Genomic DNA, 27,782 nt, shown 5'->3' with positions numbered 1-27,782 from the left:
TTATCTAAAGGTCCTTATACTGGAACAGTTCCCTAAAACAAGCTGTTAAACTTTTTAATGCACGAATAACATTTACGTCGATTTGATATCGTTTATACTATCTTTAAAGTTGACTTCAAAGTCTCATCAAACATTTTCGATGGTTTGAGGAAGACGAAAATACCTTTGATCAAAACATGGGAACCAGCTGTACAAAATTAGATACAAGAGCTTCTTCGCTCTACGTGTAAATTACGTTTTTCACTCGCATTCAATTTTTATCATTGAAACTGCTATTGGTTTCAAGGATTGTTCAGTTCATGTAAATCGTTCAAAAAAGCGTTTCTCCCTGCAAAATCTCCAATTTCAGCTCTTGAAATTGAAAATATTTAATACGGAAACATGTTATAACGCCAATTAGCGCCTCTAATCAGCCAATGAGAGAGACTTTTTTAAATCTCACAATACAACCAAAAGCTTTTCAAAGAAAGAAGTGTACTTCATTTATTTACTCAAAAGAATGGACCAAATATTTATAGCACCACAAGCAAAAATAAGACTAAAATTGGTACAAATTGACAGTTTGAAAAAATAAGATCATTGCTTTAAACGAAGGAAACTGAAACAAAAATTCTGAGCTGAGAACTAATTCTGCGACCAAATATTGCATAACAGCTAGTTGCACTTTAATTGTCACGTATCATTATTAGCCAAAAGTAACTGCTTCGTAAATTGCAAACGAAAACAACTAAGTTGAACGGAATTTACATAACATTTAGAAAGTAATTTGTAAAATTTGGATTCGAAATTAATTTGTAAGGTATGGGACTATTCTTCTAATTTAGGGCTGATTTTTCACATTTCACACCATCATCTTCTGTTGTGCATGTCTGAGTTGATGCGTCTTGGAACAGTCTCTGAAACAGGCAACACAGAATTTTACCTTGCAGTTTATTCCGACACTGGTATGCAATTCAACCATATGATTTATTCTGATACCGTTTCACAGAGGATTCACAAAGATTTTGGCATTATCTTCCAAATATTAATGGAAAGCGTTGACCAAAATGACTAGCATAAAACAAAACCCTATTTTTTTAAAAAAAATTTAAAAACGTTTTATCAACATGCTATCCGCGAACGTTGAAATTTTTTAGAAAGGTCAGATTAATTTTCATGAGTCGAAGTGGATATATAGTTTTAATTCGCAAACATAGACATTCATTCGCAAAAAAATGAACAGCCTAGGGAGAACAGAATAACATAGCTGGCAGATTGCCAAAAAATAGCCGCAATAGATTCGTAGATCGGCAGTCTAAAAAAAACAGTAAAAAAGACAGACCAAAAAATTTATCTTTTCATTGAAGGCTGATCTGTTATATTTTGATTAAAAATCTGTATAAGTTATTGCTGCCTCTATTAGCTGATCTCAAATAACCTTCATTTAGAGTGACACACACCCATTTGACCTTATATCTTTGAATTAAGGGTAAATAAAAGTCAATTTCAAAGTGAGAAAGTCATTTTTGAGAGTGAGGTAAGTCAAGTGTGACCAAAAATATAATCACACGAGTGAAAAAAAAACTCGCTCCTCTAAGAGCGAAAAATGACGTCACGCATGCAATTCAGTTGAAATTGCATGAACGAATGAACAAAAAGCAGATTTGAAGTGGCTGTGACGTCATATGGTCGTAACAAAAATAACATAACCGACTAACGTCGGGCGAATTGCTCTCAAACGACCGGCGAGCGGTTGGCTTCGTCAGTAGCTAGCCAAGGGGGGGTGCACTGGGGGCTGATGGGGGCAACACTGGGTTGGGGGGGCAACAGCGCGGTGGGGATGGGGTCAACGGTGGGGGGGGGGGGGGTTCTCAACCTCTCAGAACCGCCCTTCACACCATAAGTATAAGTATAAGTCTCCAAAACATAGCTGGCAGATTGCCAGAAAATAGCCGCAATAGATTCGTAGATCGGCAGTCTAAAAAACAGTAAAAAAGACAGACCAAAAAAATTCGTCTTTTCATTGAAAGCTGATCTGTTATATTTTGATTAAAAATCTGTATAAGTTATTGCTGCCTCTAATAGCTGATCTCAAATAACCTTCATTTAGAGTGATACATACCCATTTGACCTTATCTCTTTGAATTAAAGTAAATGAAAGTCAATTTCAAAGTGAGGAAGTCATTTTTGAGAGTGAGGTAAGTCAAGTGTGACCAAAAATTTAATCACGCGCATGAACAAAAAAACTCGCTCCACTAAGAGCGAAAAATGACGTCACACATGCAATTCAGTTGAAATTGCATGAACGAATGAACAAAAAATGGCTGTGACGTCATATGGTCGTAACAAAAATCATGACGAAATAAAAAAAAAAACCAAGAGAAGGCCAATAATAGCCTCAGCTATCGCTGTGCGGCTATTAAACAGTTTGAGCTGAAACAGAGCTGAAAGGCTCTAAGAGCACTTAATGCCCGCTGGGCGCTACCTGTTTATCCCGTTTTTGAGGACGAAAAGTCAAAAGCGTCAGACGAAAAATCGGTCAAGCGAAAAATCGCATAAAAAAAAGACCAACAGGACTAATATAATTGCTACAAACTTCGTTTGAGAGCAATTAATCATGACGACGAAATAAAAACATAGCTGGCAGATTGCCAGAAAATAGCCGCAATAGATTTGTAGACCGGCAGTCTAAAAAAACAGTAAAAAAGACAGACCAAAAAAATTCGTCTTTTCATTGAAGGCTGATCTGTTATATTTTGATTAAAAATCTGTATAAGTTATTGCTGCCTCTATTAGCTGATCTCAAATAACCTTCATTTAGAGTGACACACACCCATTTGACCTTATCTCTTTGAATTAAAGTAAATAAAAGTCAATTTCAAAGTGAGGAAGTCATTTTTGAGAGAGAGGTAAGTCCAGTGTGACCAAAAATTTAATCACGCGCATGAACAAAAAAACTCGCTCCACTAAGAGCGAGAAATGACGTCACACATGCAATTCAGTTGAAATTGCATGAACGAATGGACAAAAAATGGCTGTGACGTCATATGGTCGTAACAAAAATCATGACGACGAAATAAAAAAAACCAAGAGAAGGCCAATAATAGCCCCAGCTATCGCTGTGCGGCTATTTAAAAAAACCAAGAGAAGGCCAATAATAGCCCCAGCTATCGCTGTGCGGCTATTAAAAAGAGTTACCAAGTAAGTGAAACGTGTAATCAATCTACCGTTCGATTCAACGCATTACAAAACTTCGCGCTCTGTGCATTATATATTGATTTATTGACTTATATATTGATTCATCGTACTCCATTATTTTTATACACTTAGGAATAACTCACCGCGTCGAAGCTTGAGCCGAAGTTGAACCTTCTCAGAAGCTGATTTCTCGAAATCTCATCACGTGGGCTTTCAGCAGTCGCAATACCGGACACACTGGAACTCACACTACCAATACCGCCAGAACTTCCAGGAATATTCTGGATGTGTAGTTGTCTCATCAGTGAACCCAGCAATGTCTTCATATCTCGCAGTTCACCCATTACCCGCTGGAATGTTTCCTCGTCCACGCTGGCACCATTACCTACTAGGACGTCATTGGTAGTGGAAACACTGGATCCAAATGCAACGTGGTGTGGTTGAACAGGGGCAACTGATTGGGCTTTGCGAGAGAGGTCAGAGATGATTGAACTGTTCGTTGACAACCTGGCACGTAAAAAAAAAACAAATGAACTGACAAAAAATACAATGCAACTTCAGATTTATATCATGGCATCAGTCTTTATAAACAAACTAAAATAATTGATAGTAATTTTTAACTCATTCGCCGCATGGAAAGAGCAGTTCATAAACACTATGACCACACGTATTTCGTCTCAGTGAGGTTACTTATCAACCCTTTATTGGGCAATGGCTCTAATTATCTTACGTTTTTTTTTCAGTTAATCGTTCAAATGTATACAACTATCAAAAAATCAAGATTACCAGATTCCACAGCGGGAAATTTTGGATCACAAAAAATATTCGAGCCTGCTGAACTAAAAAATGGGTTATAATTTTTAGATCTCAAGTGTTTTTTTAATCAAAAATGATACTTATAAACTCATTAGATTACTCAACCGAACAAATTTTTGATTACAACAACTAACAGCAATTCAGACTTGAGATTCAAAATTTAAAAAATAATAATCACAATCATCACCTGTGCAGCTCCCGATGTCCTCTGGAACTAACGGAGTCCGGAATGGAAGCCAGTTCGCAGTCATCATCAACTGTCGTTCCAACTGACAGTTCTTCGTCGCTTGTAAATGAAAAAGCCTTGCGACCTGTAAACGCCAACATTGATTTCTTTCCCTCTTGTGACTTCAGAGTGTTGCTCAGAGAACAAAGCTTCACATTTGCTGCATCTGGTTCTTCATGTTGAACTTTTTGTTTGTCCCAGTTTTTATCAGGGCTAACTTCTTTTGTCGGGCTTGCCTTCATTTCCTCTTGATGACTATTTCGATTGGAAGTCAACATTGCGGTACCCATCATTGTTTTATTTACACTTCTTTGAGGAGTACTTGCGACTGCAATCTTTGCACTTGTTGTTTTCGGTTCTGGAGGAATTAAAGAGGAAGGTCTCGCTAATTTAAGATCACCATTCTGCACTGCTGCTATTTGTTCATCCGAACCCAAATTGGGCTTCAAATTTATGGGTTGGTGCTTCGGTTTGAACACTTTGTAATGTGTGACCTCAGGAGTTGTCGGAATCTGGCTAGGAGACGGTATGTACGGATCCCTCATTTTATCTTTACTTTTGCTAAGGGGATTTCGGCTAAGTCCACAAAATTTATTCAGTCCGGATAATCTCGTTTTCCTGATAACACTGGTCGGGGTTCGTAAGGCATTCGCGGCAGAATGGAAGCTGGTATTTCTTTTGGAAACCGACGGAATATCGCCTTCGCCTCTATGAGGCAGCCGTTCAGTGGTCGCATTCAGCGGGATTCTCGCTTTATACGCTCTGTTCACTGTCGTTTGGTAAATTTGAGAAGGCGTCGATTCCGTTGACGGTTCTGGAGGATAATCACTGCATACGAACCTCTCGTGCAGTTTGGTGGGAGTGGAGCTACATGACGTCACAACTGAGTTCATGGACGTCATCGTTTCAGCACCCGAATCATTTGCGGAGATCGGGCTCCCTGGAGTTGTACAAGCTCTAATAGAGCCCTTGTTTTGCATGTAAGTGTTAGACGACGCCGTCGTTACAACTGTAACAGGCGCCATTGGTTGCACTTTAAGTCTTGCAAGCTTTGAAAAATCTGGACTATTGTTTGTGGTTGAAGTTGAAAGAAGAGAGTCGTCCTGTTTGTTTGCAAACAGTTGATCACGCCACGATCCCGTGGAACTGAATGAAGAGTTCTGGAAACTTGGAGTCGAGTAGATACTCGAGTAATTTTCGGAAGTTGTGCTATTTAATCCACTGAGTAATGCTGGTTTAGCTGAATGACAAGCAACTCGAAGCCCACAACTCGTACGCTTAGTCTCGTTGTAAGATTCTTGTCTCTCAAAGTTCTTTGGTCTCAATCGTGGAGATGGATACTCGTAGCACCCTCCACTGTTTGACCAATTATGGGGAGGTGATTTGATTCTTTGCCTCTGTTTCAAAGTGAAACTTTCGTTTCGTGGAATTCTTTCCGATTCCTCACGAGATGCAATCTCTTTCCTTCGCCGAGGCGACCTTCGAACTTGATACTCTTGGATATTCTTCTCAAATATCGCAACCAAATCCGAAGTTTTGGGCAAACTTCGGCAATCTACGAAAGCTGAGGCGGCTAGGCTTCTCGGGGACGCTGGTGATTTGTATCCAAACGTCGGTGAAACGTAACTAATCGCGGGAGATTTGGAACCCAGAGTTGGAGTGCTGTAGTTAGCATTTAAGTACTGGTTCCTAGTATCGCAGAAGATTTCGGTGTGAGTGTGAAATCGGGGGATGTTGCAATACCTTGGACCCTCCATTGATAATGGATCTCAGTTGTTGATTCTTAAACAAGAAACGATCAGATAATAAAGCCAATCAAAGATTTCCGCTAGAAATTATCAGTTACTTTAATTTGCCACAAACAATCGCAATAAGTTACAAACTAAAGTCGCCAAGAGCAAGTCGAAATGAGATATCTAAAATCAATCTAAAATTGCTTCAAATAAAGAACGTTGTTGGTTGATTTAATTAAGCACAAAGTACGACTATATCAAGTCGCCCTAATTCTCGGCCAGTTCAAGTGATTAGATAAACCCACTATGAAATGCTCATATTAAGTTTGACCCATCTTTCAAATTTGGAGCACCGAATTGCGTGCATTGAAGAGTGCAAGTTTAAATCAAACAGCCCCAGTATAGAGATTTGAAACCCAAATATTGAGAAGGCAAGTTGTTACATGAGTCATAAACTAGTTTATGTTTAACTGTTATTGAGGTAGCAATCATATCGTGCATATCAAACAAAGTCGCAGAGAACTCAAAACACGCTCATGCAAGTTTTTAAAATGCCGCACGTCAGCAATGCCAGAAGTCAAAATGCCAGAAGATTCTATAAGCATAGCCAGAAGTTGACTTCCATGAACGCTCGCCATTTTCAAACTTGCACGTTGTGTGTTTTAAGGTTATACGCCTTCTGCAAAAGTCACATCGTAATTCTGTCTCAACATCTAAAAAACGGTCACACGGTTCTCAATAAAAACCAGAAGTTATCAGTGACTTCAAGCAGAGTCACGTAACCTATACTTCCAAATGTTGAGAGGAAACGAGGTGATTTAGTTTTAATCTAGAATCCACTCAGTAACGCGCGAAAACTGCCATCGATAAATAAGTAATGAAGGTATAGAGACCACGCATATGTGAAATCTTACCGCAATCAATTTCAAAGCTTTCAGTTTCCACGGCTCGGTTAACAATTCTAATTCAAAATATCGCGTAACTCAAATAACAATCTCAGCCCCCAAAAATCGATCACACAATAATGCGTAGTAATAAAACAAGGAGAGAGAAACCACTTCTATTGTATCAAATTGCGGCAGTTGGAGGCGCGGTGGAAGGGCGGGGGGGGGGGGGGGGGGTAAAGAAGAGGAAGGGAGGAAATGAAGGTTGAAATGGGGGAAATGAGCCTTCAAAATCAACCCAAAAAAATGGTTCAGCACGTCTACTAGCTCGTCTTTAACCCATTAACACGCGTACTTTTCAATTATGGACGTGAAATGATAGATGCGGTGTAGCACATTGACAGTCTTAATTCAGAAAAAGAAAATGAATTAAGAGACAGATGAAAAATATTGCCCCGTTAGATAAGTTATAAGTAAGAGAAAATAGAAACAATAAGAATAAAGTATAAAACGATGAGTGTTGATAAATATTATCTAAATTAATTAATGATATCTATTGAATCATTTCCATTTCACAATTAGAAATACACTACGTTAGTAGCGCTGACCTAAATAGTGAAAACTTGAGTGTTCTTCAATCAACTACTGGGTCAGAAGAGGACAATTTGAGAACAATTGCAGCAAGAAAAAGAGGAAAAGGATAGAAAATAATTGGAACAATTCGAGAATGTCCCGCGGCTATGTCCTGTCAACGCAAATCCAAAAGCAGCAATAGAAAACAGTCGAAAAACGTTGCAAAAAATTGCGATAGAATATAGATTAAATGTTATTGAATTGAACCAACTGTTACACAGAATTTGACGTTATTTCACTGACATAAAACACGCCCCGGGTGTGAAAATATTGACAAAATGAAGGCAGGCAACAACGCAACTTAGAGAGAGAGAGAGAGAGATTTTCAGAGCAAACTCACCTGCAATTATGAAAACAGTGCAGTAAAGTGCAATGAAATTAGACTGACTCAAACAGCATGCTAAGACTCAGCTTTAAAACCTATTTGCACTCACTACTTCCGCAAGTTTACCAAATCCAATTGTGAAATCACAATTCGGTTGAATTCCTAAAATTGCCAAGATTCTGGTCAGCCAGACCTGCATTCGCGATTTAGAATGCATGCAACTATGGAAAGTGGTTAGTGACTTGCATGTTTCAAACGTACTTACGGTCACGAAAGGTAGTAGGCACTACCAGTTCAAGGTATCGCTAGATCAGAAAATTCCAATTTTTTTTCCATAATAAAATTGCAATACAAAACTACTACTTACCATTGTATTAGATCCACTCTTGGAAATACCACAGGTTACCAGAGTTGCGCCGAAAGTCGAATTCAAATACCTCAAACTGCAGTAATATAATTTCAGGTAAACCCCACAGGTAAGTACCTGGATAGAATCATAAATCCCAGCAAAATTCATTTCCCTCAATCTAACACAAAATGTCAACTGCAGTCGTCCATTCAAGAATTTCTCCTAACATTCCAATTCCCAAATCAGGTAATTTTGAAACGACCATAAACCGTTAGGTGATAACAGAACCACTTGAAACACTACTTTACTATTTTCACAGGTTAATCATAAGAGCTCAGGAACACACAAAATTTGAGAAGTATATTTTGCAAATATTATTCAAAGCAGTAGCAGTCCAAATGTTTGGTGCTTTGATTGTTTTCAAATGGCGCCGAAAGTACTAAACATTTGCGCTAATGGCTGTTAACGTCGGATATTATTAAAGAACAGATATTCAAGGAATACTTATGGACTATTATCCACACTCAAAACTAGAAATTCAGCTACTGCTTTCTTCAACAAATTGAAACAGATGCGTTAATACAACAATTTTTCCATCTCTATTTAAATAAAATCAAACTTCTAAAGAGAACAGAAAAGCGGCAACTTTCACAGTCTAATTTCTGCTGAAATTTTGGTCATGGTTGCTTCGTGAAAACGTGTTGAATAACAAATAAGTCATTGTTTGTTTTTCACAGAGCAATGAAGCATGCGGGATATTACATAACTGGAATCATTGAGGGATTATGTTATTTGCCAATTTGATCCAGTCGACTGGTTTATGAAAAGGGATGATTTTCCTCTTTTCCACAAATTGTTGTTTATTTCATTCACTATTTCAGCTATGTCGCTGCACACATTAAAAGCGCCTTCAAAATTTGTACTTTGACAACCAGCTTAGCTGAGACACGTATTAAATATTCAAGAGATTTGACTGTGTGAAAAATAGATAGACGTAAGGTACTTACTCATGGCAAAGCTTTGTGGTCGCCACTCAAACCATTTCAATTGGATACGGCCTCACATTGTTTATAGGAGAAATTCACAGCATGCTTTGTCTGAAATCGGTGAACAATTAGATAACATACCCAAATAAAACCCTTGTCTATTATACCGACGGCTATTTTGCAAAAGTCTTGTAAGATTACGCGCCATCTTACATGATAGCCGTCGGGTATGCAAGAATCTTGCAAGATAGGCGTCTAAATTAATAAACCTTACTGCAACCCATTAAAAGACTTTTCTGTTAACAGCGAGAACACTTTGCATAAATTCTAAAAAAAAACACAAAAATTACTTAGCTTACAGTGATCCATTTTCAAAACGCTGAATGAGAAAAAAATCAAAGCTTGAAGAGCAAAAAATATACATCAAGAACCAGCCCAGAACAAGCAGACCACAATGGCCGAAACATAGCCTCAATTGACCTCCTTAATTTTTGATGGGATTGTAATATGAAACAGCAGAAGACAGAGAACTGTTTGTGATTTATAGAAAACTAAATGGAAACCAAATTTATAGATATTTATCGAAAAGCATTCATGATTTTTAAAAAAAAACGCATTTTCAGGATTGTTCTGTTGAATACCAGTTTTCAATCCAAAATTACAGATGGAAAAGCAAGAAATTTGTAATCGAAGATAAAATATGTTACAAAAATGGGCAGAAGCAGACCCACTACCTTAATCAAAAGCTTGCTAACAGCTTCATTGGCCCTTAAGTATTGAAAAACTTCAATATTGAAATTAAACATTGAAATATTGCAAAAAGTTTCCCAATTTTCTGACATAAATATCCTCAAAACTGTTCGCCATCGCCAAAAACAATCCAGTACCCATCTTCAAGACCTTAGAACCGATTGACCCCTAAAAATCGAAAAACTCCGAAGGACAAAAATTGACAAAAACTTTTAAAGCGCAAATATGACTAAAAACTATTTGTTAACCGCTAAAAAAAATATTCATTAACACATATGCAAGCTCTAAAAAATGTTTATTTGCCCTGCCCTTAAAGAAAACTCGGAAAATTTTCATTACACTTGAAAATAAACATGAAAATATTTTGTAATTAAGTCTGCATTACCAAAACATATACTCCAAAAACAGGCTTGAAAGGGTATTCTAGCTTGCACAAGACAACTATGAGCTTAAAAATTGTCAATTGAAGATCCATTCGAGAAGAAAAATGGACAAACAAGAAAAACAGCAGAATTTAGTGATCAAAAACTTCAAAAACTGACCTTTTCACCTTTAATTCAGACATTCCCCAGCAACTTCAGCACATTAAGCACATGAAAGACTAATAAAGATAACTGACGGCCTCTATTGCAACTTATTGCCCACCAAGATTTGCCTGTTTATCCCGTTTAAAAAGCCAAGTCCAAAAGAAGTGAAGGACAAAAAATATATATATTTTCTACAAAATAAACAAAATTATCCACAAAATGGTAAAAAGCTAACTAAGAGCCACTATTTTGAGAAAAAACGTTATTACTTTTTGCGTCCAGCAATCACATACCCAAAACCTGGCCAGAAAACGCGAAGGGCCAAAAAAATTAGAAATTTTTTTAGTAATTTAAATGAAAATTATCCTCACTAGACAACACTGGTACCTTTTAGGACTGACACTTATCGAATAGCTGTGTAATAATCATTGCACAAGAAAATTTACAGCGAGAAGCACAAAAATTGGACAATGAAAATCGGACAAAAATTGCTTCAAATTACTCAATTATTTTTAACAAAAAAAAACATATCAAAATTAATAACCATTAAATCGCAACTTTTTTGACGAAGCAATTTTTAGTGAGGTAAGTCACGCAATTGAACTAAAAGCAAAACAAATGACTCCATGCACACAAATTTTAACTGCAAAGCAGTAGAAGTCACTGAAATTGAAAAAGTCAATGGTCACAAGAATCATCGATGGAGACGACGAATTAAAAAAAAACTACTAATAATATATCTATTATTATTATGATACAAATGCAACTGGGGTACCAGTTAAAAACGGCAATAAGCAACTGTATTCCGCCAAAATTACCTGCAAATTGCAGCTGTGTGCAACAGCTACAACAACAATTAAAAAAAAAACACGATGTCCCCAATAATAGCAGCTATCGCTTCGCGGCTATTAAAAAATTTTAACTACTGCTTTGAAAATGTTATTATCCAAAATTTGTTTTACACCTACACTTAGAAAACCACTATCTTCTCTCTGCTCTTCAGCAACTTGATCTTAACACTTTTGGACGCATTTTAATACCTGCTTCAAACAAATTACCGACCAAAAAATGTCGCTCCAACAATACTCTTCGAGTCATAAAAGAAGACAGCGGAAATATAATTCCAACTCTTTGAATTGTAAAAAAAAATAAGAGCGGTATAACAGCCGGCTTAGAAAATGAGGGCGGCTATTATTTATACTAAAGTGAGGCAGCATTTCTTTATTTTTAAACAAACCTCACATAAGTCAGTCCAATTATAGGTCCCTCAAATGTTCCTGGTTGTCGTACTGAAGCGTTATCAAATTTATCAACGTTCTACCAATCGGATCAAAAGAGATGTGGTTAAAGATATCATTTGACTGAAAAAATGAGAAAAGGAGTAATCAAATCAATCGAACAGTAAGATCAAAATCAAGTTATATTATCTAAAATTACACATTTGTATATGTTTGAGAAGAGAAAGAAATCGACCATCTTTGTAATCTTGGGTAAAATATTCTGATTTTCAGCTGCAATTGATAATCGACATCATAAAACATCAATAGCAATTGAGACATATTAACTACAGTTATAAATAGGGGACAAAATGGCTTCATTTGAAAATAAGAACAGCAGCGTCATCTATGTAGTGCACTAAGCAATGCCGTTATTCGTTTCACCAATTCAATGCCAAGGCAAGCAGACAAAGCATTTAGCATAACAATGCAGCCCTTATCCACAGGCGATAAGCGTTCTACTCACAACCCCAAAATTTTACGAAATTAACAAAGCGTGATCATTTTTCTCGGCTGCATTTTTGCCTCGTTTTGGCAATCTTCTCTTCAATTTCTGCAAGTTGTGCCATTAAGAGTTGTTTTCGGTTGGCTTTTGACCCAGACTTGTTGGAGTCTTTGGATTTCTTCGCTGACTTTGACGAGGACGCTGTCGAATTATGTTTATTAACATCTATTGAACTTTTAGTCTTCTCTTCCATCTGGTTTTCCGTTTTGGGTTTCTTTGTATCAGAATTTGAATCCCTGTGCACTCTCTTTTCATGTGAATTACCTATAACAAAAATATAACATTGCTGACATCAGAGGAAAAAATGAAAATCCCCCTCCCCAGCTTAATGGCCATATAACGTACCCCCATTACCGTAAACATACCATAATGGGGGATAGGGGTTTATAACTTCATGCGGGAATATAATATAAATTGACAAACATAGCTGGCAGATTGCCAAAAAATAGCCGCAAAAGCTTCGTAGATCTGCAGTCTCAAAAAACAGTAAAAAAGACAGACCAAAAAATAGTCTTTTCATTGAAGGCTGAGATGTTACATTTTGATTAAGAATCTGTATAAGTTATTGCTGAGGTAAGTCACATGTGAACAAAAATTACGCGAATGAACAAAACATAGCAGGAAAAGTCCTGAAGTACAATTCAAAGAATTTTCATTGACTAAACAAAAAACTAGACCTAGAACGGACTATGAGTGAATTGGGAAAACCATTTCTAGAAAAAATCAGATCAAAAATAAAAAAAAAACAGAAAAACAAAGTCAAAATGCCGCATGAGAACAAAAAAACCACTAGCGAAAAATGGAAATTTGGTTCAAACTAGACCTAGAATGAACTATGAATGGATTGGTAAAACCAGTTAAAAAATCCGATCAAAAATCGGAAAAACAGTGAAAATTAAAGCCAAATTGCCGCATGTGAACAAAAAACCACTAGCGAGAAAGAGAGTTTTTGTTCAAAGACTGTTTTCTCACTCTATTTTAAATTTAGAGCGAAAAAATTTCACGCCGCAAAACCACTCGCTTTTTCGCTCCACTTCCTGTTTCGGCGTGACCAAAATCACTACTCCAATCTGACTTCAAAAATCATGAAAATGTGTGAACAGATCTTAAAACATACATAGCCGGACGAATTCCGGAAACGACTCGAAGTGGAAATCTACTTAAACGCCATCCAAGTACTCATCAAGACAAAAAGTGTCTCCACTAATTTACGATTATCTTGAAACAAAAACAAAACAGAGAAGTAAAAAACAAGAAAATCGAATCTGTTAAAATATGATTAAAAAAAGCGGATCAAATATTGTCATAAACTGAGATCCCAAAATAACTATCTCCACCAAAATTACTTCATCAAAACAACTACTACTTACTAAAGACACTTGTGATTTTTTCAAAAATTCTTTGAGGTCAAATTATGAAAAAAAAAGCTCTAAAAACAACTTGCACTAAAAAACTGGAAAAAGTTACTAAATTTTTTAATATTACAAAAGCATATAAATCCAAAGAAAAATTCCTTTCAGCCAATAGGGTATCTAGACGTTCGCAAAACAATAGGCAAGTCACAATAGTCTAAGAAACCTGTCTAAAAAACAGAAAAAAAACGAAAAACAAAAAAAAATTAAGAAAAATAGTTCCGATTTTCGCTATTTTTTTGTCATATTTCTCAAAAGAAAAATGATTTTTATCCACAAAACTGTACCCAATTGTCATCTGAAATTTGCTCAAGTAGATGGGGTTTTTTCAATACCCATTTGAGCCAGTGAAACATAACAATCGTCAAAAAGACGCAAAATAAGCCCGAAAATCAGCCAAATAGATGAAAAACCTCCGAATTAGCAAAATTCATATGAATTTCCAAAAACCTTCAAACAACTACCAAAATCAGCCTAAAATTAAAATAAAATCATAACCAAACCTCTTAACCAAAAAACTGAAGAAAGAAAACTGCTTTAACTTTAAAATGCCGCACGTGAACAAAAAATTTCGCTCGCTTAGAATTTTTCTTCACACCTCAATTTCTCGCTCTCTAGAAAACAGCGATATGAACAAAAAACCACTCTCTTTTCGCTCCACTCTACTCTTCATTTTGTTCAGCAACAAAATCACTCCAAATTTTTTCACGTGTTCCATTTCCCGCTTCAAAATTCACTCCAATAAAATTGATTTAAAAAAAGGACTTCTCCAATACTCCTCTTCGAGTCGTAAAAAGACAGCGCCCCGAAACAATTCAAATTCTTTGAATTGTAAAAAACTTACTCCACTAAGAGCAAAAAATGACGTCACGCACGCGTTTCAGTTGAAATTGCATGAACGAATAAACAAAAAGTGGCTGTGACGTCATATGGTCGTAACAAAAATCTTGACGACGAAACAAAAACATAGCTGGAAGACTTCCGGAAACAACTCGAAGTCGTATCCACCGCAGGTTTTTCAGACAGCTAATGTCTTCATGCAGAAAGCATCAACCGGAGAAAACAATCAAAAGTTAAACAACGGTAAAAAAAATGTCCGCAAAACAAACAAAAATTTAGGAAAGTTCAATTTAATTTAAATATATAAACGAAAACCGTTGTTTCATTCTATGATAACTAGTTATCTAACCACAAAAAGCAGCCAAGCCTCAATGGGCTCACAAGAATCTCCATTTTTGAAGCGAATTAAGGGGAAAAAATAGTAAAAATCCTCAAAATTTGTCAAATTGCCTAAAAAGAGCAACTTTGTAGCAAAAGAAACTTGTATTCTTTGTAGTAAAAATAGCCCCCAGTCACGAGGCTTTAATTCAATTGACAATAAATTCAAAAATGGTACAATGTACCAAAAATAGCAAGAAGACTTTAAAATCAGCAAAGAAGTTGAAAAATATACAAATTAATCGCCAAAAGGACAAAAACAGGATATACCGGAAAAAACGTTTAAAATTAAAACTAAGAGCCCAATATTATTCGTCGAAAATAAAAACAAGCCAAAAATTTTAAACGTAATTTCGAGCAAATTCTCAGTGCCGCATTATGTCAAATGAAATGAATTATAGACAAAAAAATCTAAGAAAAAGGCTAAAATCCTTATTAACAACTGAAACAAGCAGAGAAATATAAAAATATAGGTCTGCAGAAGAAATATAGGTCTGCAGTTTCAGTTGTCTTTTTTACAACTGAAACAAGCAGAGAAATATAGGTCTGCAGAAGAAATATAAGAACCATTAGAAATATAGGTCAGCAGAAAAAAGACTCAGATAGACTGATACATGCTAGAATGCGGAGAATAAGGACAAAAAAGCGCATAAAAAACAAAAACCTGTTCTTGATTTTTGGAAGTTAAAAATCAAACTGATATAAAAATGAAGTAGAAAAACAATTACGTTTCCCTATTTACCATAAAAGTATATAGCTATCCTCCTGCATAGAATAAAATGTAGAACGAGAAATGTTTCAAAGATTGGAAACAATAAACTATTTTGCATTAACATTGTCAGACAATTTTTCAATATTGCACTTATGAAAAAAATCTTGCTGAATTTCAAATACAAAACGCCACAAAATTATTCGATAATTACTAAAAGTAAATAGGGATCAGTGACAGTACGCACCAAGACTTTTTCTAGTAATTAAATCCAAAAACAAACAAAAAACGGAGAAAAATTGGACAAAAACTGCCAAAATCGGGCATGCATGTGTAGAATTCTATAAAACGAGAATATTTTTTCAAATACGCGCGTTATAAAGATGGATTCAATGCATGAAATATAAGCAAGTTAAATTGCAATATGCACTAAGTTTTGAAAAACATCCGCTTTTAGATCCAAAATTGAAGAAACGAATTAACAAAAGCCAAAAATGAGTTGGGAAATATGTGCTCATTTAGAATTTAAAATGCATGATCAGACTGCGGTATCAATTTCAGAGGTTCACAAATTAATACAGCTCCTAAACAACAAAAAACTTAGCTATAAGCAAAAAATGGTCCAAGTGGACAAAAAACGGCCAAAAATGGTTATCTATATGCTGCATTCTGTCAAAAAACACTTTTCAACGTCGAAAGGTCATTCACTGATCAAAGCGCATGATCAAAAACTTCTATCGCTCAGAAAAAAATTAGTTCACACGGCAATTTTACTCTTTTTCGCTTTTAGTTCAAAACGTTGTCTGAACAAATAGTACTTCCGGTAAAAAAAACCTTAAGAAAACCAATACTCCTCTTCGAGTCGTAAAAACCAAGAGAAGACCAATGATAGCCCCAGCTATCACTGTGCGGCTATTAAAAACAAAATCTTCCCATTACCACAGTAATTGCCTCAAATGACCCTAAACTATCACCTTTTGGGAAACATTTGATCTCATTAATTTGAAAAATATTCGAGGCAGTCAAACTTGATACATGAAAACATTTCTCACTAATTTTGGTGGAGTGCAATTGTTTCTCATCAGTGTGGTCTGGAGATTTCTTAGCACCTAAAGGACAAATGATGTAACAGTCAGTTCAGCATCAGATCAGAGCTATTTACTCAAAATAAGCAAAAAAAAATCTTACGTTTTTTCAATTTAGATCCTTTGCCCTCTTTTGAAGAAGCTGAAGATATGGAAGACATACTCAGCTCTCTTGATTTATCTTTGCGCTTCCTCGACGCTTTCTTCTCATCTTTCATATCATCGCTTAATTTCTCACGTTTAATTTCCTGATTAAGATTTCCTGCTTCATTCAGGCGTTTGGATTCCGTTCGATCTTTGTCTCGTTCTTTCTCTTTATCTCTAGGACCGGAAACCGAGGATCCATTTACATGATAATTCGACGTGCGTGAACTGTAATGTCCACTAGAAGCATACTTGTCAATCGGACTCCTTTGCCTGTCATAATTGTTTTCAATTGAATTTTTTGGAGCATGCTTGGAGGATGATGATCTATCTGGGTATTTATCCTTTTCTTCACCTCGTCTGGAGGTAGACGCCGAATCGGCAATTGCTTTTATAACCTTGGCAGCTGTCAACTCCTTCGAGGTGCCCGATCGTGAGCTCTTCGCATTTGACTCAGAGTCTTTCCGAGATCCTCTTTGAGAATCTTTTGACTTCTTAGAAGTCTTCTTTGACGACTTGGAAGATTTCATATTTTTAGAGGGCTCATCTGAGTCTGAACCAGAGCTAAAACATGTTGAACTGTCTTTATATCCTTGTGAAAATAGCCACCCTCCCCCACCCCTCCCTCCCTCACTTCATCCACCTCCCCCCGCCTCAACGCAGTTCATTCCTTCTTTCTTCTAGCCCCATTCGCAAATGGTCAAAAAGGCAATACCAGATAAGATACTTAAATCCAACTAAATAAATGAAGTTGAAAAATATTAGTAAATAGAGAAGTTTTTTCCGTTTGTGCACCCCGTACATTATGCCACCTCAATTACAGAGCACGTGTCATTACATGGTAAATCATTCTCGTCCACTTGGGGGATGCAAACAAAATGCAGCCACTAAGTTTGTGGTGGGTTGCATAAACGGAAAAGATAAAGTTCGACATCACGTACAATGACTTCACTCTTCATTCTAACCTCGATGAGCTGGAGCTTGAGGAGCTGCTTGAATCTGAAGAACTGCTACTCTGAAAAGACAACACATAGTTGAGCAAATAAATACAAAATACACTAATGAACAGTTTGGATATCAAAATTATCACACTTTTAAAGAACGATCGGATCTATTCTGTTTTGCCCCCCATCCCCCCAACTTAGTGGGCTTACATCTTTTACACCCCTAGGCGCACGTGCTATTTTTTTTACATAGTAACGTGCTATATAACAACATAATTTGTAACTGGGGGCGTAAGAAACACTGGGGGGTGGGGACAGAATAGATCCGAAAGATCTTATAATTGCGAAGAGCAAGCGATCATTAGGCCAAGACAAAGAGAACCAGGTATTTGGAGGGTTAGGTCACAAAAAATCTTTGTGGGAGAAAGGTATGCCACTCAGTTACTCTACGTCAATAATGAGCAAAAAATGCAAGCATGCCAATATTGCACGATTTTGTTTTGCGGACCTGAAGCCAAAACAAGTTGACAGAGATATAGATACAACTTTTAAAACCAACCTTGCAGTAAAATGCAGACAGGAAAATTGACTCCACAAACGTTTTAAATGGATCCAAAAACAGCTACGTTTATGTATAATATAAATCTTAATAGATCGAGGGTCTTAGTTCTCTGATGCCGGTGCGCTTGAGTCCGAGTTCTGGGCAGAAGACCCGAAGACCAGGATTCACGTTCAAATTTATTCAACCAACTCTCGTTGCGAGAGCAACAATTGTATAACTTAGCAATGAAATGTATATGTTAGAACATAAATCTTAGGCGCCCGAGGGACTGAAGTGCCCTGGCAGTACACAAGGTATAGGGGACTACGAATTGTTCTAACGTCTTTAGGAATCAAAGGTTAAAAATAAGGCGCTTTTCTGAAATTTTAGAACCAAAAGTGAGCTTTTACTGGTGCGAGAGGGCGACTAAGTAAGGCAAGCAAAATTAGAATTAAGAGGGCAACTAAGTTGACAAGAAAATTTGACAAGTGCGCCGTAAAACATTTATATTGCGTTACGTGTTTAATTGAAAACTAATTGACTAAGTTGAGCTGCCTCGAAGTTTTGGTGCCCAACAATTTTTGACTCTTGATTCTCAAGAACTATTTAATCACAAAGAAAGTTTAAGGCAGGCTTTTATAACTCAAATCCAAACTAATTGATCAAATTCAGCCATCACGCGTTCTGGTGACTGACTCGATTTACTACTGTTTTCTAACGTCAGCAGGCAACATTTACATGTTGATAAGTTAATCCCGTGCCAGAAGTTTAGCCCAAAAGAAAGACATACAAAATTAAACCCTTTAACTGAAAAACAGATTCTCTGTTTTTTAGCTACAGTTTTTGCTTTTTGGTGAATTGAAACTCGCATCAATGATGGTAGAATACCCTAGCAGACGACTGACAGCAAATCAACCATAACAGCAAATCAACCGCCTCATGGATTCAAGAACCTTAAGATTTTAAAGCTTGCATCTCTAAATCTAAAGAATTGTCCTCACACAGAAACTCTTTACGAATTTGGTGACCTGAAGCGAAAGCGCTAGCTCCTTAAAAGAGGGAATACGAAACATCAGCTATTATGGCTTAAGAAAATGAAAAACGAAGTGAAAGCACGACGACCGTAGACACCAGGAAAGAGCTAGATTTATTACAAAACTCATTTAGGTTATATAGCATAAAAATTATATCTTCAAAAATTTGGAAAAACATACGAAGTTCCAAATTCTGATCGCTTTGGTGATCCGCTATTGAAAGTTACAAAAATAAAGCCATCATAGTCTAACAAGCAGGCATTCTGAAAAAAGTTGGCAGAGGATGTGCGCTTAAGTTAAAGAAAACGCTACAAGACATTTTCTCGCAAGCGTAAAGAGCACGCGATAAAATTATAAGTTCAATTTACTCAGTTATAAATTGAGTTTGAGTTTAGGTGCGTTGTCACAATTGACTTATACCATTCTAAAAAAGGAGCTACGTACACCAGAAGATTTTTAAAAAAGCATTACAAACATAACCGCCAGATTGCCCGAAAATAGCCGCGATAGACGCTTGTGGCCTACCATGAATTGAAACAACTAAAGAAATAAGATAGATGGACCACCTGCCCTTTTATAGACCACTAGACTTTTTGGTTAGATTCGGACTGTCATTTTTAGGAGACACATACGCTCTATATGGAAATTTTTCAGAATTAATATTCGAAATCCAAAACTCAAGACTCTTATACTCAAGAATTAGGGCATATACGTTTGGCACTACTTATATGCACACTATTGACCTTTAATTAGTAAATGTTCATAAAATTTAAAGTTCCATAAGTGAGTTCAGAAGTCATTTTTTTGAGTGAGGTAAGTCACGCAATTGACCTAAAAGCAGAAATGAAGTCACGAACACAAATTTTAACTGCAAAGCAGTAGAAGTCACTGAAGTCATTGAAAAAATCAATTCCAAGAAGTCAGGGTAAGACAAAACACAAATCTGTTAGATGATTAAAAAAATAGGAGCCCAATAATAGCCGCCTGGAATTGCTGACGCGGCTATTAAACATCAAAACACAACCGGCAAATTGCCGGAAAGTAGCCGCCATTGATTCCCATAACCCCGATTGGGATTGAAAGAACAGAAAAAGATAAATTGATGAAAGAAAACTTTTTTAAAGGGCGAACTAATTCGATTTCATTTTGTTAGACATACGCCTGTTACTTTAATGAGAACATAAAGGGGCTAGTATCAACACCAAAAAGCATTAGAGATGGTAACTAAGACTTATAAGAAAACTTCAAGTAGCTGGCATCTAAAATTGGGCTTTATGGCTTTGCTGAGCAACTGCTCATCAAGAAAAAAATGAATTGGAACGAGTCCTTCGGGCCAAGTGAAACCACTTAATACCTCCCTGATTACCGAAATAGCTGCGAAATAAAATTACGTGACTATGGTACCACCTAATTTAGACAGTGGTACCAAAGCTGAAGTAACAAGTTTGTAGCATAAACTTAAAAAAATTATACTTGGTGTAGCAATATGAGCTAATTAGATTCGTGTATAACGGAAGCAAACAACGATATTGAACATCTGCTACTTTGGTTTAATGAATTGGTGTCCTTATTGAATTACTTGTTTGCTATATTTGGAACATATTTAACGAACGTATATCACACCGTATCGAGTTGGTAATTCATTGGGGGCAAATTGAAAAAGAAGGTCGGTCTGATCTCGTTATTTGTCCACGTTGTTTGTTAGTTTTATTTATAAATATACAGCAAAGAAAATAATTCTTTCTTTACCAATTCCCCGCTCATCAATCAGAAGCATTAACCACTTGGCTATCAGGCCCTTGTATCCGTTGGTCTTACAATCACTTGTTTTAGCAACAGACAATTTCTGAATGCGGGCAAATTAGTTCAAGCCAAAGCGAGAAACCAAGCTTTAAAAAGTCTACAAAAAGGATGTACTAGAACCAAATGCAAAAAAAGAGCGTCAGACGACGAAAGAAGAGCTACGCTCAGCTTACAGCTGCAAAAATTAAGTCTTAGTGCTTCATTAATTGATCCCGTTTCTTTTGATTTCACCTTTCAAACTGAACCTTATTTGCGTAAACTTGATGCTTGAATTTTAAATTTCATTCAGTTGTAAAAAGTCAAACGTGAAAAGTGGCAACGTGGTGACTTGCGTAAAACGAAAAAAAGGGAAAGCGAATTAAGAACATAGCCGCAAGACTCCGGAACTGACTCCAATTTGACATCTACTTAATACCAAGCAAAATCAACCTCTAACTAAATTACACTAATCGTTCGGAAACAAAGCAGTAGATATAACAATAGAGAAGCAATACCTGACAAAAAAATGGTAAAACATCTGCAAAAAATCTTCACAAGTTGCAACTCCGAAACAACTATTGACGAAAGAACGCCCAAAACAATATTTTTCATTCATTTATAGACTACCAACTGAAAAAACAACAGAACAGAGAAAACCGGATATTCAGAGAAAACAGGGAGATAGAAAATCGAAAACTTTTTGGAACAACATTTCCTACAAAATACCAACGCGGTACTTTCTCTCAAATAAAACCATGAAAAGACTCTTTAAAAAACCCTTCTGCACAGCCGGTGACCCAGCTATATCTTTTCGAGATAAACTAAACAACAAAAAATTGAAGTCATCAACAAACCTGAAAAATACACATGTGTATAATTTATTTCAGAGAAAACTGCCGTGTATAACATTGTATAGGTGTGAACTCCTTTTCGCAATACCTGTAGAATATCTGCAGATGAAATAGTGAACAAGCAAAGTAAGTGCGAAAAGTATAAAATCAGACGATATAGAAAATAAAATGAAACAAGACAAAAATGAGCGAAATTCTATTAAAATTTTTTTAATAGCTCAAAATTTTTTAATAGCTCCATTTTTTTAAAAAACAAACAGCTCAAAATTAGCATCAATCAAACGGAAAGATCACTGAAACCACTAAAACAACTAAGGCCAACCACAAATTCTATAGAAAATTTTCTCTAGTTCAACAAAAACTGACAAAAAATCCGAACGTAGCTTAAAATTATTCAAAAAATGCTATTAATATTTCCTTCAGGTAGTCAAAAAATGCTTCAAAACATACTCCAAATAGATTAGGTATGTGGGACAAACAGCTCTTGGTGAAGGAGTAAGGACCGAAAATACTATTAAAGTAAAAAAAATGAAGTCTCGGAAATCCTTTGAAACAAATGTTTATTCAGGCTCTTTATCATTTTAGCTTTCTAAAAAATGACCAATTTGAAATCAACAATAACTATTTTAACATAAGAACTTAGTGACGCATAGTAAATGATTTTAAAAAATCAGAATTCACGCCAGAATGAAAAAAAGCTAAAAGATTTGTTTGCAAAAACGAAATTAATTCATTTTGCTCACCAAAACTCTTAAATTAACAAAAAAACAGCAGTAGATTTTTCAAAGTTCCTCGTAAACTTAAGTCGCATTCAAAAGGAAAATTTGAGCAGAATTTTCAACAAAGGTTTGTTTAAAACATGGCAAATATCCCGCGGAATCATAAGCAATTTTACAACTGCTTTAAGTCAAGTTCTTGAAACCTCTCTAGTATAGTTGGAGTTAGGTACAAATTGTCCAGGGACACAAAAAGTACCAATTGTTGCAAAAAATGACAAAATCAGCAGAAAAACTTAACTTGAATTTTTAGCTCTTTTCGCCCAAGAAAGTAAGTGAAAGTAAGTCAGAAGTCAGGAGTGCAAACAATCGTGACTTATGCTAAACAAAAAACGTAATAGAAAGGTAAAGCGAAATAAAAAACATGGCAGGACAAGTCCTCAAATACAATCAAAAGAATTGAAAAATTTACCTGACCAGCAAATCAATTGAACAATCCCAGCCAAAAAGACAAAATCGCAAAAGCTGGGAAACTAAAATAAACATAGCCGACATATTGCCGGAAGATAGCCGCCGTTGACGCGTTTGATGACATCGGGATTGCAACCGAAAAGGAAAAAAAGAAGAGACAAATTGACCAAATTTTTTTTCTGTTTTTTTTAGTGTCAAAATGATCTAATTTGGCGTGCAGTTTCAGTTATACTCTAAAACTATACTTAATTCAGCTTCTAAACTGAAAGCTAAACATACCCGGCAGATTGCCGGAAAATAGCCGCCGTTGATTCCAATAAGCATGATTGGGATTGAAAGAAAAGAAGATATTGAAAAAAAAATTTTGTACAAAAACATTTTTTTAAGTCCGATTTATTTTGATGGCATTTCGTAGTTGAACATAACGTACTTCTGTTTCTTAGAGAGAGGCTACAGGGCCTACTATCAATACCAATAAGCATTAGAGATGGTAAATAAGACTTATAGGAACGACGTTCAAATAGCGGGCATCTAAAATTGGGCTTTATGGGTTTATCCTGTTTCAATTTTCTGCCTTCAATTTTCTATACTGACTCTGTTCATTTTGAATTGCTTTGCTGAGCAACTGATGTTCAAAATCACTTTCAGCAGAATGAGAGAAAAGAGAAACTAGCCTAGAGAAGTCAAAAAGATATCACGCAAAATGTTGAAAAAGCGGCAAAATGAGGTAAAGCGAAAATTTTTTTATTCGACAAAGTAAAAAAAAATAGGAGCGCTATAATAGCCGGCTGAGAAGATGAGGGCGGCTATTAATAAGCTTAATACCAATGTGAGCTAGCAAACTCTCCAATGAACTTTGATAACCTAATTCTCAATGACCAGATTATCGATTTATCCCGTCTCTTTTGATTTTGCTCTTTTGACTTTGAAAGTATTCACCACATTGCGTAATCCAATGCGTGAAAGAATTTAAAATCAATTCAGTTGAAGCAGTGAGTGAAGTAAGTCAGAAAATCGTGACTCATGTAAAAGCAAAAACGCGAACAAAAGGTAAAGAGAATTTTAAAAAAGAGAGCGCATAAATAATAGCCGTTGAGAGGCTGACGGAGGCCATTAAAGTCGGGAACTATTTTGATGTCATATTGGAGCTGAACATAGTCCTGTTTCGTACTGACACAACACAGGGGCTAGTATCAATACCAATAAGCATTAGAGATGGTAACTAAGAACAGTTCGAGTAACGGGCATCTAAAACCGGGCTTTATGGGTTTATCCCGTTTCTATTTTTGATTTCGTTTTTTAATACGGACTCTGTTCATTTTGACTTGCTTTGCTGAGAAACAACTGTCTATAAACACTTTTAGCAGAAAGTGGAGAGCGCAAATAGGATTTCACGCAAAAAGTTGAACAAGCTGTGAACTAAGGTAAAGCGAAAAATTTTTATTCGACTAAGGATAAAAGAATAGCAGGACAAGTCCTGACGTACAATTCAAAGAATTTTCAATTACTAAACAAAAAACTAGACCTAGAACGGACTATGAGTGAACTGGAATAACCATTTCTAGAAAAATCAGATCAAAAAATTTTAAAACAGAAAATCATGTCAAAATGCCACATGTGAACAAAAACCCACTAGCGAGAAATGGATATTTGGTTCAAACAAAACACTAGGCCTAGAACGAACTATGAATGGATTGGGAAAACCATTTTTAAAAGAATCCTATCCAAAAATTCGAAAAAAACAATAAAAATAAAAGTGAAATTGCCGCATGTGAACAAAAAAACCACTAGCGAGAAAGCGAGCTTTTGTTCAAACACTGTTTTCTCACTCTACTATAAAATTAGAGCGAACAAATTTCACGCCGGAAAACCACTTGCTTTTTCACTCCACTTCCCAATTCGGCGTCTTCAAAATCACTACTCCAATTTAACTTAAAAATCACGAAAATGTGTGAACAGATCTTTAAAAAAAAGACAGCGTCTCAATACAATTCAAATTCTTTGAATTGTAAAAAATTAGGAGCGCTCTAATAGCCACCTGAGAGGCTGAGGCGGCTATTAATAAAATAAACCAAACGAAAAATAAAAAGTTCTAAACTTTGCAAATTTAATATGTTCAAACCCAATTCTGCTGCCTGCCCCACGAATCAGTCTAGTAACCCATCAGCAATTTAAGAATTTAATTGGCCCGTAAAGATCGATAAAGTCGGAATGATAATTTTCAGAGAATTTGAAAAAAATTTCAAACTTGGCATAAAAATTGCAAAATGTGCGAAAAAATTGTTGAATATCATTCCAAAACAAGCATGCATTATCCTACTATTGAACACTAGAGGAGTTTCCCTGTCCCTGGGACTAGATAAACTCAATAAAAGATAAATTTCGAAAAAAAATGCAAAACTGCAAGTTTTATTTTGAAAAAATTAAAAAAAATCAATACGTTAAAATGTTGACAAGCACTCCACTACTACTGGAAACAATGCACTAACATATCATGCAAACCAAAGGAGGTTTCTTGGCCACGCGGGCTGGAAAACTGAAAATATGACAAAAATTTTCAAAAACCTTGTTTTAAAAAAAATGTGATATTAAAATTTGAAAACCATTCCACTGCCAATAAAAAGTTTACAGTAACCGATAAAAACCCTAGAGGAGGCTTTACGTACCCTGAGGCTGGCAAAGCTTGAATAATGACAACACATTTAGAAACCTTGAAAAAAATGCAAGTTTTGTCAAAAAATTGCTAAAATTCGTCAAAATTAAAAGTTGAAAACTATTATATTACCTCTAGAAACTATGCAGTAACCTATTGTCAAACCACAGAGAAGGTTCCGCGGCTTCTAGGGCTTCAAAACTTAAAAAGGGACAAAGAAATAGAAAACTTGAAAAAATTATACAAATTGATACAAATTTGCGTGTTTATGTTTAGAGTAGCAAAATAAATAGCTCACAAAATGGTCATAAAAAGTAATTACGTCTTGCAAAAGACATTCATCACTTTTTACAAGCCTCGACAAGCTTCGACGGGCCCAGCAAAAAATTTGAAAAATGACGAAAAACGCAAAAAAAACTTCAACATTTTGGGCTCAACAACTCTAAATGACCTTTTAACCTTTAATTACGGCCTTCCCAGCAGCTTCAACATTCTGAGCACTTGAAAGATTACTAAACGCGGCTGAGGGCCTCCAATTTAACTTGCTGCCCGCTGAGCTTTACCTGTTTATCCCGCTTTGAAAGCTCAAAGTAATGAAAAAAGGTGTGAAAACATCTTACAAAAAAGGTGTGAAAACATCTTACAAAAAGGTGTGAAAACACCTTACAAAAAAGGAGCACCAACACAATCCCATCGACACAAAAAGGAGAGCGCCTAAATAAGAGCCGCTGTGAGGCTGACGGCGGCTATAAATCATAATTGCAAGTTCGTTGCGGGACGCTGCAGAAGTCACTTCGAAACTCAGATAACAACTCAAAATCCAGGCTAACATCACTTTTCTCGCTTAAGAGCGGAAGTTAAGTAACTCTGTCGAGTAACTTAACCGTGCAAAATTTTGTTTGCACTTTACTAATATAAATCTTGCTTTTTAAAAACAATGATAAACCGTGTTTCCTCCGGTGCTCCTACAGCAATCGTGCGACAATGTGAATCTGCATGAACAATCCCACCTAGCATCACGACTTAATTGCCGGGCTTCGAGGGAGGGTTTATCCCGTTCCTTTTCATTTGGTTCCTCTTACCTCCGACCGTATTCCCAATGTTGAATAAAAGTGTGAATGAATTCTAACTTCCATTCAGTTGAAACGGTGAGTGAGGTGAGTCAAAAGTCAAACATGAAAGACTTAAGTAATATGTGGTCAAATTGAAAAATTTTGTGAGAAAACAGAGCAGGACAACTCCTGAATACAATCTAAAGAACTGAATGAAAAATGCAGACTATGTGAACATCAAGAGCCAAGCAGACAAAACATGATACATATACAGGCAAACTCACACATTCAGAGGAAAAAATGATACGAATTGAATTGTAAATATTTTGGTGTCACGGTATCAAAAAACAATAAAAAAATTAGGGCCTAAAAACAGAAAGCTCAGTTAAAGATTAAAAACTCTAGCTAAAGATTAAAAAACTCTTGTTAAAGATTAAAAAAATCTAAGACCAGCGGTTACAGGTTAAAACAAAAAACAAGTTGAAATTAGCAAAAAAAAACTAAGTATTCATCAATGGATGTGTTATTGTCATCAAAAACCAAACAATACCAATTTTAAAACAAAATAACTTTTCTTGTCACGGGGGTCTAAATCGCCGGTTGGAGGAGGGGTATAAATCGCCAATTTGTGGCTCCTCAACAGTTTCGGTTAATCGCATACTTGGAGACGATTGGGGCACAAGTTTCTAAGAGAGCTGCACAGACACATATTACTCTGCGCGTTTTACCTGTGGATCCAGTTTTTGAGAAGGAAAACACAAAAAATAGTCAGACGAAAAATCGGTCGAGTAAAAAACCGCTTAAAAAGACCGCAAGACTAATATAATTGCTAAAAAAAAGAGCAAATAATCAATGCAAATTTGTTTAATTTATTTGATAATTATCTTCTCAGAACCAATTTTCCAGAAAAAATCTTGAAAATATATAACCTGCAGGTCAGCAGAAAAATGTTTTGCCATATAACAGAAAAACCGAGGACAAA

General features: G+C 36.0%; 2 protein-coding genes across 10 annotated transcripts in view; both read right to left on the bottom strand.

Moving 5' to 3' along the window:
- Nucleotides 1–262: 262 nt before the first annotated feature.
- Nucleotides 263–9,255, bottom strand: LOC142337662 (uncharacterized). Of its 5 annotated transcripts, none has more exons than XM_075387076.1 (5): nt 9,151–9,255; nt 8,056–8,099; nt 4,181–6,001; nt 3,321–3,684; nt 263–896 (listed from the first exon to the last, which is right to left on the bottom strand). In XM_075387076.1, the coding sequence occupies exons 3-5, from the start codon at nt 5,974–5,976 to the stop codon at nt 816–818; spliced, it is 2,241 nt and encodes a 746-aa protein (XP_075243191.1). In that variant the 5' UTR covers nt 5,977–6,001; nt 8,056–8,099; nt 9,151–9,255; the 3' UTR covers nt 263–815. The 5 variants fall into 5 exon arrangements, with proteins under 5 accessions (XP_075243191.1, XP_075243192.1, XP_075243193.1 ...); XM_075387074.1 differs by having other exon boundaries at nt 264–896; nt 8,060–8,099; XM_075387077.1 differs by lacking the exons at nt 8,056–8,099; nt 9,151–9,255 and adding an exon at nt 8,162–8,734.
- Nucleotides 9,256–11,745: 2,490 nt separating this feature from the next.
- Nucleotides 11,746–27,782, bottom strand: part of LOC142337661 (uncharacterized) — a 50,874-nt gene continuing 34,837 nt past the window's right edge. For 4 of the 5 annotated variants that reach the window (XM_075387069.1, XM_075387071.1, XM_075387073.1 and 1 more), the window contains 4 exons: nt 17,722–17,771; nt 16,716–17,320; nt 16,580–16,636; nt 11,746–12,452 (listed from right to left, as the gene is read on the bottom strand). In XM_075387069.1, the coding sequence (XP_075243184.1) occupies nt 12,184–12,452; nt 16,580–16,636; nt 16,716–17,320; nt 17,722–17,771 (981 nt within the window). In that variant the 3' untranslated portion in view covers nt 11,746–12,183. The remainder of the gene's footprint in view (nt 12,453–16,579; nt 16,637–16,715; nt 17,321–17,721; nt 17,772–27,782) is intronic. The other variant, XM_075387072.1, reaches the window with a different exon arrangement.

The sequence above is a fragment of the Convolutriloba macropyga genome, chromosome 4 (genome assembly GCF_964194025.1).
Source record: "Convolutriloba macropyga chromosome 4, txConMacr16.3, whole genome shotgun sequence".
Lineage (NCBI taxonomy): Eukaryota > Metazoa > Xenacoelomorpha > Acoela > Convolutidae > Convolutriloba > Convolutriloba macropyga.
Note: the sequence above shows the minus strand (reverse complement) of the source record. Positions and strands in the feature narration are given on the sequence as shown.